The sequence below is a fragment of the Chiloscyllium plagiosum genome, unplaced genomic scaffold, assembly GCF_037043375.1.
Source record: "Chiloscyllium plagiosum isolate Xiang-an unplaced genomic scaffold, Cpla_swu_hap1 HiC_scaffold_37, whole genome shotgun sequence".
Taxonomy (NCBI): domain Eukaryota; kingdom Metazoa; phylum Chordata; class Chondrichthyes; order Orectolobiformes; family Hemiscylliidae; genus Chiloscyllium; species Chiloscyllium plagiosum.
The window spans coordinates 44,019,147-44,039,430 of NW_028270175.1; the positions used below are offsets into that span (position 1 = coordinate 44,019,147).

The 20,284-nt window shown below is 43.4% G+C and overlaps 1 protein-coding gene across 7 annotated transcripts in view; it reads right to left on the reverse strand.

Moving 5' to 3' along the window:
* The window catches only part of zbtb40 (zinc finger and BTB domain containing 40), a 114,542-nt gene that overhangs the window by 16,307 nt on the left and 77,951 nt on the right, over window positions 1–20,284 (reverse strand). For 6 of the 7 annotated variants that reach the window (XM_087980651.1, XM_087980655.1, XM_087980649.1 and 3 more), the window contains 2 exons: window positions 5,586–5,748; window positions 3,726–3,812 (listed from right to left, as the gene is read on the reverse strand). In XM_087980651.1, the coding sequence (XP_087836777.1) occupies window positions 3,726–3,812; window positions 5,586–5,748 (250 nt within the window). The remainder of the gene's footprint in view (window positions 1–3,725; window positions 3,813–5,585; window positions 5,749–20,284) is intronic. The other variant, XM_087980656.1, reaches the window with a different exon arrangement.

The following is a 20,284-nucleotide window of genomic DNA, read 5'->3' on the forward strand; positions in this document are numbered from 1 at the left end:
ACTGCATTGATTAGTGGGAATTAGGCTTCATAGATTGTTTAGACTTAATTTTAATGTAAAGCTCATATCGAATAACAATTTTGGAATCAGACATTCTTGACTTGAAGGCAACCATGGAGAAAATTGCCAGTTGTGAGAAACGTTCAATCACCCACTGCAGGCCTGGCTACCCCTTAATGTTTGAAATGCCTATTTATCGTATTTGAATTACGCCCTAAACGGGAATTTGGTTTTGCTCCGAATCAGCTCATAACGAAGATCTTTCAGAAACACAACCATAATTCCATATCTAAAGGAAAACAAACAGTCCAACATGTGGCTCAGCAGTTAGCACTGCTGCCTCACAGCTCTAGGGGTCTGGGTTTGATACCAGCCTCAGGTGACTGACTGTGTGGAGTCTGCACATTTGCCCCATGCCCGCATGGTTTTCCTCTGGGTGCTTTGGTTTCCTCTCACAATCGAAAGTTGGGCAGGTTAGGTGAATTGCCCAGTGTCTAGGTATATGCAGGTTAGGTGGATTAGCAATGGGAATTAAAAGGTTGCATGGATAGGATAGGTGTACGGAATGCTCCTCGGATGCTTGGTGTAGACTTGATGGGCCGAATTGCCTGTTCCTGCACTGTAGGGATTCTATGATTTTGCAACAGGGAAAAAAAAGACTAACATGTCACAACATGTTTTCCACTTTTAAGTAACACCAAGTAGCAGTGGACCAAAAATAGCACTGGGAGTGGGAATTGGGTGTCTGCAGAATGTAAATTCTGTATGTGTAAATTGACTGCCAGAGCCATCTAATATTACTCCTCACTCATTGAACATGCAATTGCAATTATTATAAATATACCTGCAAGTTTACACTGACTGACAGAATCTGCACTGAATCCCGAGACTTTTCATGATATACCAGAAACCTCTTAATTGTTGCACAGCAACTGAAAAAAGTCCGAAAAGTAAATCAAATGAAGCTGAAGGTGGAGCTATCACATGGTAAAAATCTATCACAGCCAACTTTTTGGAATACCTCAAATGTCAATTCAGGAATTGTGGAATTTCAACAGTTTTCTGCAAGAAAAGCGAATCTCAGTCGAGATTTTCAGATCCACAGCTACCAGCCAAGTTTCAAACGTATCACTTCAGGCACAACTCCTATCTTGACCTTAGACTTCACAATGTCAGAAACTCAGAGTGCTAGACACATCCATGCTCAATTCTTACTCCTAATTTGTGGTTGTATATGAAATAAAGCCACTTATCCCCAGTATTTGCATTGACCTTTCACACAGCAGAACACCTAATCTTATTTACCTGCTGTCATCTTATCAGTTTTTGCTCTTTCTCTTTAACCACATAACTTATTCTAATTTGACATGCTATTTGTTTCAATTATGCATTTAAGGTTGCGATTTTTGAGAAGATTTGTAGCTCTGGATGAGGTTCAGGTTGTAAGTTTGCTTGCTGAATTGGAATGATTGTCTTCAGACGTTTAATCACTGTGATGCCAAACAGTCAGAATAATCTGGTAGTCATCTCCAAGATGTCTTTGATATATGATGACACCTTTGTCATCACAAAACGGAACAAATTAGAGGAAACCTACAATATCATCACATCATCCTTACTGGCATAAATTTCACACAAGAGGAGAACAACAACAGACACCCCTTCAGAGATGTCACAGTGGAATGAACAGTTAATGGAGAAATGCAGACCACCGTCAACAGGAAAGCAACACACATAGACCAGCCACTTAACTACAGAAGCGATTATCTCAACATCCACAAACAGAACTGCAGCAGGTCATTATTTAAACGGGCCACCCAGCAGCACCAAGGAACTACGAGCGGCAGAAGTAAAATACTTGCATAGCGTATTCAAGAACAACAGGTACTTGGTAAAACACAGTCTGCTGATTCTTAAGCAGCAAACCCAAACAAGTAGACACAACACGCCCAAAATACCGAGCCATACAAAGACATATCAGTGATGACTACCAGACTACACCGACCCCTTTGCATCGTGGTAGCCCACAAACCTACTAACACACTGAAACAGCTACTGATGAACCTAAAGGACCCTATACCAATAACAAGCAAAATGAACGTTATTTACAAAACACCTTGCAAGGACTGTAACAAACAGACTGATGAAGGGCTTTTACCCGAAATGTCGATTTTCCTGCTCCTCGGATGCTGCCTGACTTGCTGTGCTTTTCGGCACCACTCTAATCTTGACTCTGATCTCCAGATCTGCAATACCCACTTCTGCCATATCGTTTCCTATCAATGAATTGTCTAAGTGCCTTTTAAATGTTGTTAATGTACCCGCCTCAACTGGCAGCTCTTTCCATGTGCTTACCACCCTGTATAAAAAAAAACTTGCCCCTCAGATTCCCTTTTATTCTTACCTTTCTAATCTTAAACTGATGCCCTCCCGTCCTCAATTCCCCAACCCTGGGAAAAAGACTGACTGCATTTACCTTATCCATGCCTCTCATGATCTTATACACGTCTGTCCGATTCCCCCCTCAGTCTCTTATGCTCTAAAGAAAAAAGTCCTAGCCTTGTCCAACCTCTCCCTCTCCCTAAGACTAAGGTTGTATCACAGGACACACACGTGTTCAGTGATCAAGAAAAAGATAATTTGAACTCTACATAGTTACAGTTTAGTTGTTTATGAAATAGAAAATGTCAGGTTAAAATATTGTGAAGTTGCAATACTGTAAACAGCTCAATTGATCCAGAGAACTCTTGTGTCACTACCTCTGGACCAGGGTTCCTGTCTCACCTGCTCCAGAGCAGCAAGTCATACAAAGTTTAGATTAGATTAGATTACTTACAGTGTGGAAACAGGCCCTTCGGCCCAACAAGTCCACACCGACCCTCCAAATAGCAACCCACTCAGACCCATTCCCCTACGTTTACCCCTTCACCTAACACTATGGGCAATTTAGCATGGCCAATTCACCTAACCTTCACATTTTTGGACTGTGGGAGGAAACCGGAGCACCCGGAGGAAACCCACACAGACACGGGGAGAATGTGCAAACTCCACACAGACAGTTGCCTGAGGTGGGAATTGAACCCAGGTTTCTGGGGCTGTGAGGCCACAGTGCTAACCACTGTTAGTCTTCAAAATAATGCCTTGGGATTTTTTTCATCCATCTAAGCAAGTTTAATATCGCATCTGAAAGACAGTACATCCAACATTGCAGCATTCCCCTCATACTGCACTGGATGGGACTTGAATCTAAAACACAGACAGTTGCCTGAGGCGGGAACAGGTTGACAAAAATATCCCTGCTACACATCCAATAGGAATATCTGTGTGGTGCCCAGAGATAAAGAGCTGCAAATGTGGTGTGATCAGGCCTTTCTACAATCTTGCAGAGGAGCTCTTGTGATGAAGTGGTAGCATCCTTCAGTCTGAGGACCTGGTTCAGGTCCCACTTGTTCCAGAGGTGTGTGTCTGAATAGGTTGACCTTTTTTCTAATCAACCTGTTCAGAGATGTTATGACATAATTCTGGAGTAGGTGAGACTTGAATCCAGACCTCTCGGTCCAGGGGTAGGGACATTACGGGGGGGCCCCTCTTGTGGCATGATGGTAAAGTGCAAAAATATCGAACAGCTTGACAGATAGAACATTCACTCAAACATCTGAAAATCCATAATCAGAGAGCATTTGGAATTTAAACAAGTTGATGATACCCATGTAACCACTAAATACCTGAATGTTTGGACTTCGTGTGTATGTGCAACAAGGCTTGGGTGGCAAAGGTGTCTTTACAGTTCTCACACTCCAGCATCTTGATATCTGAGAGAATAAAGGTGCAATAATTCATTAACAGAGAAAGGTAGTGGTGCTTGAATTAAATGTCAGTCACAACAGTCTGTGAGCTGCTATTATACATTAATGATAGGAAAGCCATAGATTGATTAGTGCATTCGTGGAAACCACAATGAAAAATGTACCACATTTTAAACAAGAAAATTATACACAAATATAATAATTGACCTGGACTGACTCTACACTGTTTTCCAACATATTGGTCAGAAAATGTTGAATAAGTTAGAGTGAAATACATTCAATGCAGGACCACAATTGGTTCAAGATTCATCTTGATGGCATTCTGAAACTAGCGTTTAACATTCTGAACAACTGTACAATTTACACAGCAAGCACAGGCCAATTAATCAAAATGGAAGAAAATTTATATTTCAACTCTCACAACATGCCCCTCATTAGCAGCTCATCATCACCATCTCCAGGACAATTTGGGATGGGCAATTAATGGTGGCCCAGCCAGTGACAGCAACATCCCATGAATTAATTGAAAAAATTAGACTGTTTACAAACTGACAATTGGAAGAGATAACTACACTCCTTTCATAATGAAAGAGACCCAGAAACAGGATTAAAATAGCTAAACCTGAAAGAGCGGGAAGCAGTCTAAATTCGATAAGAAATTTAATATACTGTATATTACAGTTGAGAGAATACCACTTCTGCCAGAATTATTTTAAAATCTAGTTCTGGGTAAAAAATGCAGCTTCAAACGACAAAGTTTTACTTGGATTGATGCTAAAGCCAAAGGAAACAAATAGGAAGGATGTTGCTCCACCTCTAAGTTAACCTTCACTTCTTATTCCAAGGGGCACTGTTCATTTGCAAGTCTGATTGACAGAATGATTATGTCTTATTCAACTAGGGAGATACTGTGGCTGCAGCTTGATATTTGTGATTCAACTTTGGCCAGAAGCACAAAGTATTTTGAAGCAACTTAACCAGATGTATCCAACTTGTTTTTTAACTCATCATCATCACACCCTCCATTGCCTTAAGTGAACACTGTGTACATAGAATCATAGAAATATTTACAACACAGGAGGCCATTCAGCTTGAGTTCATGATCACTTCCTGCAAAGCAATCCCTGCTCGGTCCCCATGGCCTTGTAAATTTATTTCTATCAGTGCCAATACAACTAATTTTTGAAGTTACTCTTCACTTCTTCCATTACACACATGGACAATGAGTTCCAGTTCATGACCTGTAAAGGAGGGAGTATGAATCGATAGTTTTAATGGAGACTCTCACATTAGCTTATCTAAGCCTGACATAATCATGTACGCCTCTATTAAATCTTCTTTTAGTCCACTTTGCTCAAAGGAGAACATCCACAGCCTTTCCAACTTAACCTTGCAACTAAAATCTCCCACCTCTGCAACTATCTTATTAAAGGTTTTCAGCATTCTCTTAAGAACATTCATACTTTTTGTAAGGTGACCAAATCAGATTGTAAAATGTTAGTTGGAGCCTAACCAGAGCTTACTAAAAGGTTCAGCACAGTGTTCTTGCTTTTGTACACAATGCTTCTATTTATGAAGTCCAGGATTACATCGAGAGAATGTTCAATAAAGTGTAGATGTCTTGTTACCTTCCAAGATCTGTGCACATGCACCTTCATGTCTCTGTACATTCTTTCGAACTGTGTCAGAGTTTACACATATGAGGTCAGGCTTTCATGTTCTGTGAAGTCTAACACTACTGCAATCAAATGAGAAATCATTCTGTGAAAAACATATTACCTGAATGGTCAGATCTCATATGTTTATTCAGAGATGCTGTGCTTCCAAAGGACTTTTCACATGCTGAGCACATCATAGTGGCAAACTTTGGAGAGCGGTGATTCTGTGCTGCAAAAATGTCAGGGTGGTGGGTACGATTATGATACCACAACCCAGAAAGTTGCTGCAAAAGGTAGCAGAAAAGGTGCACATTAAGCAAGGCTGGGGGCAGGGTGGCCGCCTGAGACTCCAGCTCACTTAACCTCTCTTCAAACCTGTCTTTCATTTAAACTTACCTGGTTAGTTATTCTAAAACTTAGATTAAAAAGAATGCTGGAAATTGGAAACAAAAACATATATTGCTGGAAAACTCAGGTCTGGCAGCGTCTGTGGAGAGAAAGCAGAGTTAATGCTTTGGCTTCAGTTCTGAAGGGTTACTGGACCCAAAACATTGCTTTCTCTCCACAGATGCTGCTACACCTGCTGAGTTTTTCCAGAAATTTGTGTTTTTGATTCAAAAACTTATCCTGTTTGCAAATAAATTTAATTAAAATCTAAAGAATGAATCATGTAACACCAATGTTCTGACCCTACATTAAGATAACACTAATTCACTGTTCTATAATAATAGAAACATAGGATCATTCAGCACAAATGGTAGTTGTATTGCAGATGAGTTTCGTTAGTTGAGCTACATAATTGGTCCTATTCCTTTGTCCTTCATATATTTTCAAAATCCCTTTTGTGTTAATATTTTGACCATCTTTTTACTCAATGCATACCAGATCATAATAACTCTATTGCTGGTTTCTGAGGATAGGTTGTACATGCGAGGCCTGTTTCTGCTGGAGTTTGTAACAATGAGGGCTGACATAATTAAAGTGCATAAGATCACGAATAGTATTGATCAGGTGGCAATGGAAAGGGTCTTCCCTCTTATGGGTCATAACAGAATACAAGGGTATGGTTTAAAAATGAAGAGCTGCACTACTATGACAAATGAAGAGAAATGGTTTTGAGTATTGAGAAACTTTGGAAAACTCTGCTTCTGAAAGTGGTGCAACTGGGGTCATTGAATCACTGAAGGCAGAGATTGAGAGTTTCTTCTTAGGCAAGGGAGTGAAGGTTATTGTGGGCAGTTAGAAATGTGAACTTCAAAACACTAACAGAGTAGGAATGATGTTATCGAATGCAATAAGTAGTTCAGAGGGACTCCTATTTTGTATGTTTGCACAAAAACAATTTTTTTGTGAGTCACTGATATTTCTTTTGCCTGATCACCTTAATTGTGGGCCCTCTGCAATCAGAAACATTTTCTCCTTATTTACTCAAAAACACATGACCTTGAATATCTCTATCAAAACTCCCGAATCATTATTCCATTTTCAATTATCCAGTGACTATTTAAATACCCTTAAGGTTGGCAAGTCTACTATTGTTTCGATCAGAGTAGGGCTGGAAAAATACAGCAGGTCAGGCAGCATCCAATGAGCAGGAAAATCAATGTTTCGAGCAAAAGCCCTTCATCAGGAATAGAGATAGGAGATAAATGGGGCTGGGGAGAAGGCTGAATAGAGTACAATAGGTGAATGGGGTGGGATGGAGGTGATAGGTCAGAGGAGAGGGTGGAGCAGATAGGTGGGAAGGGAGATTGGCAGGTAGGACAGGTCATGCTGAGCTGGAAGTTTGGAACTAAGCTAAGGTGGGGGGAGGGGAAATGAGGAAACTGGTGAAATCCATATTGATGCCATGGGGTTGAAGTGTTCCGAGGCGGAAGATGAGGTGTTCTTCCTCCAGGCGTCGGTTGGTGAGGGAGCGGCGATGGAGGAGGCCCAGGACCTGCGTGCCCTCGGCACAGTGGGAGGGGGAGTTGAAATCTTGGGCCGCAGGGCGGTGGGTTGATTGGTGCGGGCGTCCCGGAGATGTTCCCTAACGCGGTCTGCTCGGAGGCGTCCAGTCTCCCCAATGTAGAGGAGACCGCATCGGGAGCAACAGATATAATAAGTGACATTGGTGGATGTGCAGGTAAAACTTTGATGGATGTGAAAGGCTCCTTTGGGGCCTTGGATGGAGGTGAGGGAGGAGGTTTTGCAATTCCTGTGGTGGCAGGGGAAGTGCCAGGACGGGAGGGTGGTTTGTTGGGGGCGTGGGTCTGACCAGGTAGTCACGGAGGGAATGGTCTTTGCGGAAGGCGGAAAGGGGTGGGGAGGGAAATATATCCCTGGTGGTGGGGTCTGTTTGGAGGTGGCGGAAATGTTGTCAGATGATGTGGTTTATGTGAAGGTTGGTAGGGCGGAAAGTGAGGACCGGGGGGTTCTGTCCTTGTTACGGTTGGAGGGGTGGGGTTTGAGGGCGGAGGGATGGGATGTGGATGAGATGCATTGGAGGGCACCCTTAACCACGTGGGAAGGGAAATTGCGATCTCTAACAAAGGAGGCCACCTGGTGTGTTCTGTGGTGGAACTGGTCCTCCTGGTAGCAGATATGGCGGAGGCGGAGGAATTGGGAATATGGGATGGCATTTTTGCAGGAGGTAGGGTGGGAAGAGGTGTAATCCAGGTAACTGTGGGTATCGGTGGGTTTGTAAAAAATGTCAGTGTCAAGTCAGTCGCCATTAATGGAGATGGAGAGGTCCAGGAAGGGGAGGGAGGTGTCAGAGATGGTCTAGGTGAATTTAAGGTCGGGGTGGAATCTGTTGGTGAAGTTGATGAACTGTTCAACCTCCTCACGGGAGACAGGCATAGCTGGGGACCATACAGGTGCCCATGGCTACCCCTTTGGTCTGGAGGAAGTGGGAGAATTCGAAGGAGAAATTGTTAAGGGTGAGGACCAGTTCAGCCAAACGAATGAGAATGTCAGAGGACCATCTGGACCATCTCTGACACCTCCCTCCCCTTCCTGGACCTCTCCATCTCCATTAATGACGACCGACTGGACACTGACATGTTTTACAAACTCTCCGGTACCCACAGCTACCTGGATTACATGTCTTCCCACCCTACCTCCTGCAAAAATGCCATCCCGTATTCCCAATTCTTCCGTCTCCGCTGTATCTGCTCTCAGGAGGACCAGTTCCACCACAGAACACACAAGATGGCCTCCTTCTTTAGAGATCGCAATTTCCCTTCTCACATGGTTGAAGATGCCCTGCAACACATCTCAGCCACATCCCGCATCTCTGCCCTCAAACCCCACCCCTCCAGCCGTAACAAGGACAGAACCCCCCCGGTCCTCATTTTCCACCCGACCAAGCTTCGCTTTAACCATATCATCCACTGACATTTCCACCACCTCCAAACGGACCCCACCACCAGGGATATATTTCCCTCCCCACCCCTTTCCGCTTTCCGCAAAGACTGTTCCCTCCATGACTACCTGGTCAGGTCCACGCCCCCCCTACAACCCACCCTCCCGCCCTGGCACCTTCCCCTTCCACTGCAAGAATTGCAAAACCTGCACCCACACCTCCCCCTTCACCTCCATCCAAGGCCCCAAAGGAGCCTTCCACATCCACCAAGGTTACACCTGCACATCCACCAATATCATTTATTGTATCCGTTGCTTCTCGATGTGGTCTTCTCTACATTGGGGAGACTGGACGCCTCCTCGCAGAGCGCTTCATTGAACATCTCTGGGACACCCACACCAATCAACCCCACCGCCCCGTGGTCCAATGTTTCAACTCCCCCTCCCACTCTGCCGAAGATAGGTCCTGGGCCTCCTCCACTACCAATCCCTCACCACCCGACGCCTGGAGGAAGAACGCCTCATCTTCCTCCTCGGAACACTTCAACCCCAGGGCATCAATGTGGATTTCACCAGTTTCCTCATTTTCCCTCCCCCCACCTCACCCCAGTTCCAAACTTCCAGCTCAGCGCTGTCCTCATGACCTGTCCTACCTGCCAATCTGCCTTCCCACCGATCTGCTCCACCCCTACCCCCATTCACCTATTGTACTCTTTGCAACCTTCTCCCCAGCCTCACCCCCCCCATTTATCTCTCCACCTTCCTGCCTCTATTCCTGATAAAGGGCTTTTGCCTGAACATCGATTTTACTGCTCCTCGAATGCTGCCCAACCTACTGTGCTTTTCCAGGACCACTGTGATCCAAACTCTGTTTTCCAGCATCTGCATTCCTCACTTTTGCCGAGTCAACTGCTGTTGCAGGCAGTGCGTTCCACGCCCCTATCACTCGGAGTAAAGAAACTACCCCGGACATCATCCTATATCTATCACCCCTCAGTTTAAAGCAATATCCCCTCCTGAGAGCCATCATCATCCGAGGAAAAAAGGCTCTCACTGTCCACCCTATCGAACCCTCCGATTATCTTATATGTCTCAATTAAGTCACCTCTCAACTTTCTTCTCTCTAGTGAAAACAGCTTCAAGTCCCTCAGCCTTTGCTCATAGGACCTTCCCTCCATACCTTGCTACTTTCTCCCCACACCCAGCCCCTTCTCACTTATCTCTCCACTTTGCAGGCACCCTGCCTCTATTCCTGAAGAAGGGCTTTGCCTGAAATGTCGATATTCCTGCTCCTCGGATGCTGCCTGACCTGCTGTGCTTTTCCAGCACCACACTAATCTAGACTCTGGTTTCCAACATCTGCAGTCCTTGTTTTTATCTTGCCTCCATACCAGGCAACATCCTAGTAAATCTCCTCTGAACCCTCTCCAAAGCTTCCACATCGTTCCTATAATGCGGTGACCAGAATTGTATGCAATATGCCAAATGTGACTGGACCAGAGTCTTCTGCAGCTGCAGCATGACCTTGTGGCTCTGAAACTCAAGCCCTCTGCCAATAAGAGCTAACACACCAAATGCCTTCTTAACAACCCTATCAATCTGGGTGGCAACTTTCAAGGGATCTATGTGCATGGACACAGGTCTCTCTGCTCATCTACAATAGAAAGAATTTTACCATTAGCCCAGTATTCTGCATCCCTGTTATTCCTTCCAAAGTGAATCACCTTACACTTTTCCGCATTAAACTCCATTTGCCACCTCTCAGCACAGCTCTGCAGCTTATGTACCTCTGCAAACTGCAATATCCTTCAGTACTATCCATAATGCCACTGACCTTAGTGTCATCTGCAAGTTTACTAACCCATCCTTCTATGCCCTCACCTAGGTAATTTATAAAATGACAAACAGCAGTGGCCCCAAAACAGATCTTTGTGGTACACCACTAGTAACCGAACTCCAGGATGAACATTTCCCATCAATCACCACACTGTCTTCTTTCAGCTCACCAATTTCTGATGTAAACCACTAAATCACCCTCAATCCCATGCCTCTATATTTTGTGCAATAACCAACTGTGGGGAAGCTCATCAACGACTTACTGAAATCCATATACATCACATCAACCACTTTATCCTCAGCCACCAGTTTGGTCACCTTCTCAAAGAACTCAATAAAGATTTGTGAGGAACGACCTACCCTTCACAAAACCGTGTTGACTATCTCTAATCAACTTATTCCTCTCTCGATGATTATAAATCCTATTTCTTATAACCTTTTCCAACACTTTACTCAGAACTGAAGTAAGGCTCACTGGCCTATAATTGCCAGGATTGTCTCTACTCTCCTTGAACAAGAGGACATTTGCTATCCTCTAGTCTTCTGACACTATTCTTGTAATCAATGACAAAGATCAAAGCCAAAGTCTCTGCAATCTCCTCCCTGGCTTCCCAGAGAATCCTAGGATAAATCCCATTCAGCCCAGGCAACTTGTCTATTTTCACACTTTCCAGAATTGCTAACACCTCCTTCTTGTGAACCTCGAGCCAGTCTAGTCTAGTAGCCTGTATTTCAGTATTCTCCTCAACAACATTGTCTTTTTCTAGTGCGAATAATGATGCAAAATATTCATTTAGCGCTTCCCCTATCTCCTTGGACTCCATGCACAACTTCCCACTGCTATCCTGGATTGGCCCTAATCTTTCTTGAGCCATTCTTTTATTCCTAATATACCTACAGAAAGCTTTAGGGTTTTTCTTGATCCTATCTGCCAACGACTTCTCATGTCCCCTTCCTGGCTCTTCTTAGCTCTCTCTTTAAGTCCTTCCTGGATAACCTATAACTCTCAAGCATCCTAAGTGAGCCTTCACATCTCATCCTAATGTAAGTCTTTTTGTTCCTTCTGGCAAGAGATTCAACTTCTTTAGTAAACTATGGCTCCCTCACTCGACCACTTCCTCCCCACCTGACTGCATAGTTATCAAGGACACGTAGTAACTGTTCCTTGAATAAGCTCCACATTTCAATTGTGCTCATCCCCTGCAGTTTCTCCCCCATCCTATGCATCCTAACTCTTGCTTAATCGCATCATAATTGTCTTTCCCTCAGCAATAACTCTTGCCCTGCGGTATATACCTATCCCTGTCCATCGCAAAAGTAAACATAACTAAATTGTGGTCACTATCACCAAAGTGCTTACCTGCCTCCAAATCTAACACCTGGCTGGGTTCATTCCCCAATACCAAATCCAATGTGGCCTCGCTCCTTGCTGGCCTGTCTACATACTGTGTCAGGAAACCCTCTTGCACACTGGACAAAAACTGACCCAAGTAAAGTATTTGAACTATCGTATTTCCAATCAATATTTGGAAAGTTAAAGACCCCCAATAACAACTATCCTGTTACTCTTACTCCTATCCAGAATTATCTTTGCTATCCTTTCCTCTACATCTCTGGAATCTTTTGGAGGCCTGTAGAAAACTCCCAACAGGGTGACCTCTCCTTTCCTGTTTCTAACTTCAGCCTACACTACCTCAGTAGACAAGTCCTTTCTGTCACTGTAATAAATGCTGGCCAGCTAGCAACGGCCACATTCCAGAAATTAACAAAAAAAGCCTGTACAGATCCTCCTCCTGAGATGAAGAGTCATTGAAGAGTTTGGAGATGTAATTCTGTACCAATTGCATGGTACAGAACTTTTAAACTCTAACCTGCACTTGAAGTTGCAATATGCAAATGAGTGATCCAGTTCAGTTTCTGATCATTGGGAGTTCTCAGGATATTGACAATGGGTGATTCAGTGAATGTCAACAAATAATGGTTAAATTCTATTCTGAGTTAATCACTACTGAGCATTTGTGGGTCACAAATGTTATTTTGCACTGATTAGTCCAAGCTTGAACATCATCCAGGTCCAGCTGTACACAGACTGCTTCGGTATTTTAGGATTGGGAACAGCGATGAACATTATACAAACATCAGCAAACATCCCCACCTTTCTCAATATATATTTCAGTCGGCTGAGATTTCAACATAGTGAGGCTTTGGCATTTAATCCATGAGACCTCTGTTGGGCCCTGCATATTGCCCTTCTACATTCTGTGGTTTTATCCAATGATGAGTGCATTCTTAAGCACAGTAAATTACCCAGACTATAGTAGTACACTATAATAATCTGCAGCATCAGGCTACAGCTCCCAGTTTCTCAATTAAAGAGCAGCACTCTTCAAATGGACCAAGAACATCTGCTGCACTTCCTGACAAACATGGAAATTCTCACTGGTTCAGCAAACATTCTTAATCACAAATGAATGCCACTAAAAAAAAGACAGACTATTCCTCTCCCTCTTCTGCCACATTTAACCAAATTAGACCAACGACATAAAACATTGACTGCGAAACACAAATAATTTATGCAACATAAATAGCAATGGTATTCAAAGATTCAGTCCATAATTGTAATCAGTTGCTATAATAGTCAGCACTCAGCAAGATCAGAGGGATAAATGCTCGATATCTATATCTGTGTCAGCCTGTGCTCAGTAACAGCCCTCAGACCTCTGAGGCTCAAGGGGGTTTAAGCACATTTGAGAAGGGAGCACTCCTGGTCACTGCTCAATAATCACCGCTGAAAATTCTACGTATCAGCAGGATAAGACTGTCTCATGTCCAAAACTCCACAGTAAAAAAATAAGCGAAGCAGGCAAACAAACAGAAAACTGTTGGCCAAGTTAGCTTGATATTTGTCATGGAGAAATCAACCATTGAGGTGATTACAGCTGGCCAGAAAAAACCCACGGTAATTGGGAAGACTTAGTGTGGTTTTGTGAAAAGGAAATCACGTCTAACCAATTTACTTTTTTATTCATTTGGGTGAGACATGGAAATCACCAGCTCGCCAGCATTTATTGACTGCCCCTAGTTGCCCTTGAGGTGGTGGTGGTGAAATGCTTTCTTAAACCGCTGCAGTCCACATGACCCACAATGCCCTTAGGGAAGGAATTCCAGCAGTTTGACACAGTGACAGTGAAGGAACGGCAATTTGTTTCCAAGTCAGGATGGTAAGTGGTTTGGAGGGCAACTTGCAGGTGGTGGTGTTCCCGTGTATCTGCTGCCCTTGCCCTTCTAGATGGAATTAACTGTGGGTTAGGTAGGTGCTGTCTAAGGATTCTGGATGAATTTCTGCAGTGCATCCTGAAGACAATACACTTGCTACAGAGCGTTGATAGTGGAGGCAGTGTTTTAGATTAAGTAGCAGAGGGAATCGACTTCTGCATCATAACAGTTTGGGGGCTCGTCATCTAGAATTTGGATGGATTTGGACAGGTCTCTATTTGATTCCCTACAGCATGGAAACAGGCCATTCAGCCCAACAAGTCCACACTGAGCCTCCGAAGAGTAACCCACCCAGACCTATTCTCCTAAATTTACCCCTGACTAATGCACCTATGGGCAATTTACCTAAACTGCACATCTTTGGATTGTGGGAGGAAACCGGAGCACCCAGAGGAAACCCATGCACACACGGGGAGAATGTGCAAACTTCACACAGACAGTCGCCTGAGGCTGGAATCGAATGTGGGACCCTGGTGCTGTGAGGCAGCAGTGCTAACCACTGAGCCACTGTATGGACAAGTTTAGATGGATCTGGATGGATCAAGCCCAGGACCTCAATGGATTGGGACAGATTTGGGTTACGAACGGTCTCAGCAGATTTAAACACACTTGGCAATTAGTGTCTACAATCTTTAACTAAAACTTAGATGAGAAAAGTCTGTTTAATTTTGGCTACTTGTAGTTGGATAGAATAAAGTGAGAGAAATGGCACTTTCAGTTACTAAATGTTTTCTGAGGGTGGAAGAAGTGACTTTTGGAGTTGTACGAAAGGTGAGCAAGGAAAAGCTGCGACAAATGACAGACAAGCTGTAGCTGGAATTGTACATGTCACCGAAGAAAAGATGAGGTTATTACCGAAATAGCTGAACATTTCATTGTGCTTGAAAGGCCATTTGAATCTTTGGAAATAGCTGAAATTCAATTGCAGATGAAGTAGCAGGAGTTAGAAGATAAAGAAAGGGAGAGAAGGTTCTTAGCTGAGCAAAAGAGATTGCTACTAGGGATTGGTGTGGGAAAGAGGGATTCCACTTCATGGGATATTGGCATCAGTTTTGGAACCGGAGGGATCTGTACCGTTGGGACGGTCTCCACCTGAACCGATCAGATACCAATGTTCGAGCAAAGAGGATAAATAGGGTGGTCAGTAGGACTTTAAACTTCTGAGTTGGGGGGGGGGGGAAGGGAAAGTGAAAACGACAGGGAGTATGGAGTTAAATGGAAAGATAAGTGGCAAGATAGCATATGTGCAGGCAGATTTAAACTTGAGGCAGACTGGGAATGCAGCAAAAAGGAAGGATAACTTAGGACATCTTATGACTTCCAATATCTCTAATGATAAGAAAGTTAATATTAAGGCACTTTGCCTGAATGCTCGTAGCATTCGCAACAAAGCAGATGAACTAATGGCACAGATAATCGTGAATGATTATGATGTGGTGGCATCACAGAGACGTGGTTACAGGGGGGTCAGGACTGGCAGTTAAACATCCAAGGGTTTTCAACTTATCGAAAAGACAGGGAGGTGGGCAGAGGGGGCGGGGTTGCCTTGTTAGTTAAGAACAAAATTAAATCTATGGCACTGAATGACATAGTGTCGGATGATGTGGAGTCTGTGTGGGTAGAATTGAGGAACCACAAAGGCAAAAAAACCATAGTGGGAGTTATGTTCAGACCTCCTAACAGTGGTCAGGACTAGGGGCACAACATGTACCGGGAAATAGAGAAGGCATGTCAGAAAGGCAAGGTCACGGTGATCATGGGAGACTTCAATATGCAGGTGGACTGGGTAAATAATGTTGCCAGTGGATCCAAAGAAAGGGAATTCATGGAATGCTTACAGGGGTGAAAAGAATTCAAGTGAATAAACAGAAAGTTCAAGTAGTGAGAAATGCTGCAGAGATGGCAGATGAATATGCCTTGGTGTATAAGATAGAAGTTTCATTCCATGAGGATTTGAAATTGGGAGATGGGGAGATACTTTACTATAAAGTAGAGATCTCACTGGAAACAGCTTATCACAAGTGAAAAATGAAGCCCAAGAGGGTGAAAAGCCTCAGGTTGTTTTCACTGTGCTAAGGTGGGACCCGTAAAGTACCACTGCTCGTTGTTGAGAATCTGGGTGCAAGTTTGCTCGCTGAGCTGGAGGGTTCATTTCCAGACATTTCGTCACCCTACTAGGTAACATCTTCAGTGGGCCTCCTGGCAAAGCACTATTGATAACTCCTTCTTTCTATTTACATGTTTGGGTGTCTTTGGATTGGTGATGTCTTCTCCTGTGGTGAGTTCATTTCCTGTGAAAAATATCAAATCTTCTCAAAACTCGGTTATTGAGAAGAGCATTGTGGGGGGGGGGGGGGGGGGGGGGAGAGAAGATGTGATAAAAGAGGATAAGCCTGTGGGATTAATGGAAGTAGTAAAAGGAAACTCCAAGAAAGGCTGAAGTGCTGCAGGTAACTGCACAGCCTCGGCAGGGGCTGGGTAATGAGTTAGTGCCCAATCTCTGTAAAGATTTCACCTCTGTGGGTAAAGTTTACTCAGGAAGAACAAGGGGAGAAGGGAAAGAAGTCACAATTTTTGTAAGGTCTAGGAGCTGGTCAGTCTCTAATAGTAAGAGAGGAGAGTATTTGCACTCTTTCTGACATGTTACCTGAGAGGGTGATAATCTGTGAAGTAGGTGGACAGAAATTTAGTGTTGCCTTGTGTAAGATCAGGTTGCAGAGCCAAATCAAAGTTGGAGAAGTAACAGTGAGAGTGATTGACAGAGTGTCAGTTCCAGGAATACAGTTTGTTCTTGGGAACGACCTAGCAGGATCCAAGATGGGAGTAATGCCCCTTGTGGTGAAAAAGCCAAAGGAAAACCAGGGAACTGAGGAGTTGAAAGAAAAATACTATACAATCTGGAAAAATTCCAGTGTAACAGGATCCCACTGTCATAAATTATAGCAAGAAGGAAAAGCTAAAGAGAAAGATGAAGGAGTTGAGGTTCAGTTAGCGGACACCCTGTTTAATGTAATAGTATAGGCAAAACCTGAACAGGTGGAAGGTCAGGTAGAGGTCTGTATTCCTGAAAGGCGAATGGACTTACAATAAAAAGATGAGACAATAAAAAAACTATATCATGATGCATACTTGGATTAAAAAAAAACTCACAAGGGTTATTAACTTAAAGGTAGAATCCTAAGGCGAAAATGAAGACCATGGCAGGTCAGTGCAGCTGAGAAATGGGCGGACATGCACCAGCCTGTGTTGCCGGTTGTCTACAGACTGAAAGTGTTGTGGGTAGCACATGAATTACCAGGAGGAGGTTACCTAGGTGTAAGGAAGACTCCGGCTAAGGTACAAATGCACTTCTATTGGCCTGGACTGCACAAGGACAGGTTCAATTTTGCCGTATATGCCATACATGCCAAATAGTAGGTAAGGCACAATCAGTGATAAAACCAGCACCTTTGTTGCTAATTCCCACATTTGAAGAAACTTTCACATGGGTTAAGATTGATTGTGTAGGTCCCCTCCCTAAAACTAGAAGTGGGAACCAGTATTTGCTAACCATACTGGATATGTCTAGCACATGTCCAGAGGTAATTCCATAATGGAGTGTTAGGCAAGAAGGGTGGAGGAGGAGCTGGTAGCTTTCTTTACCTGGTATGGGCTGCTCAGGGAGATTCAGTCAGACCAAGGATCTAATTTTACTGCTAAACTACTTCAGGAAGTCATGGATAGCTTAGGCAATAGCACTTCAATCAAGTGCGTACCATCCCGAATCCCAGAGAGTCTTGAAAAGGTGGCATCAGACTCTGAAGACCATGTTAAGAGCTTACCATCAGGATTACCCGAATGATTGGGATAAAGGTATCCCATTTATATTGTTTGCCATTAGAGATGCCCCAAACAAACCTACTCAGTTTGCTCCCTTTGAATTCATAATCAGACATGAAAGTGAGAGAGCCCATGAAACTAATTAAGGAAAAATTGATAGGACCGAAGTCAGAGATCTCACACTTGGATTATGTATGAAGTGATGGAGAGATTAAACCTGGCGAATTAGCTAAACAGCACTTAGAAGGCAGAGGATAGAGTGAAGCAGGAGGCAGATGGAAAACTCAAACTCAGACGTTTTCTTGTGGGGATGACATATTAGAATTGTTACCAATGGTAGGAGGTTCCTTCAAAGCCGGGTTTAGTGGTCGCTATCAAATTGAGAAAAAAATGAGTCATTGGTTTGGCTACATCTGAAATATTGAGTACAGTTCTGGTCGCCACATTACCAAAAGGATGTGGATGCTTTGGAGAGGGTGCAGAGGAGGTTCATCGTGATGTTGCCTGGTATGGAGGGCACTAGCTATGAGGAGAGGTTAAGTGGATTAGGATTATTTTTACTGGAAAGAAGGTGGTGGCGGGGGGACCTGATTGAGGCCTACAAAATCATGAGAGATGTAGACAGGGTGGATAGCAGGAAACTTCTTCCCAGAGTGGAAGACTCAATTACTAGGGGTCATGAGTTCAAAGTGAGAGTGGAAAAGTTTAGGGATGATATACGTGGGAAGTTCTTTACGCAGAGGGTGGTGGGTGCCTGAAGTGTGTTGCCAGCTGAGGTGGTAGGAGTAGGAATGATAGCGTAATTTAAGATGTATCTAGACAGAGACATGAATGGGCAAGGAGCAAAGGGACACAGATGCTGAGAAAATAGACGGCAGATTTAGATGGAGGATATGGATCGGCGCAGGCTTGGAGGGCCGAAGGGCCTGTTCCTGCGCTGTAACATTCTTTGTTCTTAACACCCCTACAGGCTTAATCCTCTCAAAGCCGCACGGGTCTGGAAGGAACGGAATAGGATGCTCAATGGAGACCTCATCAAATCGAGTCGGAGTGAGTGGAGTTTGCCGATCATTCCAGTTCCCAAACCTGATTGAACTCAACGATTTTGTGTGGTCTATCAGAAGTCAACACTGTAACTAAATCAGACTCCTACGCGATACCAAGGTTGGAGGACTGTAGAGAGAAAGTTGGACAAATCACTTACAAAATGAAGTTGGACTTAGTGTGTGGTTGCTGGCAAGTATCTTTATCAGAGAAAGCAAAATAGGTTTTTGCGTTTGTTTGCATTTGATATAACCTCAAATGGGCTATATCAATTCAAAGTGATGCCCTTTGGAATGAAGAACACACCAGCCACATTTCAAAGACTCATGAACCAGGTTGTGGCCGGATTAAGTAAGTGTGCCATTTATCTTGATGATGCAATGATCTTTAGCTACTCATGGAGAGATAACATGGTACAACTGGCAGGGTTCTTTGAACGATTATGACAAGCAAAACTGGTAATAAACTTAAAGAAAACAGAATTCGTGAAGGCAGAGGTGACGTTCCTGGAACATAACAAACATGGAAGGATGACTTCAAGGAACGTGAAGATGAAGGCCACTGAAGAATTTCCATGACCATCCTCGAAGAAAGAGGTGCTTCAATTTTTGCAACTGAGTGGATTGTATTGGAAGTTTGTATCAAACGTCAGTAGCGTGGTAGCACCGTTGACTGATTTACTAAAGAAGAACACAAAATTTTGGGGGACAGAACAATGCCAGGAGGCATTTGAGAATTTAACAGTCTCCACACCAGTTTTAGCTACACCAAATCTTTTGAAATCCTTTAACATTGCAATCGATACGAGCACTCTTGGAGTTGGAGCTGTAATGATGCAGGTAGATCAATACAGCATCTCTTGAACAGCCAACTGGCTACTTTTCAAAGAAACGCAATATCCACCAGAGAAAATATTCCACCATTGAAAGAGTTATTGAGTTTGGTACTGGCCTTACAACATTTAAATGTTTATGTGACGAACATTGTTTCAGAGACAGTTACGCACACAGACTACAACCCCCTCACATTTTTGGAAAGATTTAAAGACAAAAATACGAGACTATTTAATTGAAGTCTTACGTCACATACTTTTACTTTACAAATTGTACATGTTGCAGGTCATAAAAATGTTATTGCAGATGTGTTATTGTGGATTTCAAAGGAAAGGTGTAGACAAGATTGGAATATACCAATTCCAAAGTTATATCGGTGTGCAGAATTAACATGAGAGGTATAATTTAGATTAATGCCATATGTATTTAATAATGGCTTTAAGATTTAGAAAAAAAATGAAGCTATAATTTTATTATGATGGTTCATTTTTTCTTAGGGGGTAGGTGTTACGAAGTTGAAAGAGTGTACCTTGTGCCTTGTGGACAGGACTTGGTGAGTCAGGAGGTGAATTACTCACTGCAGTATTCATAGCCTCTGACCTGCTCTTGTAGCCACTGCGTTTATGTGGTAAGTCCAGTTGAGTGTCTGGTCAATTTTAAGCCCAAG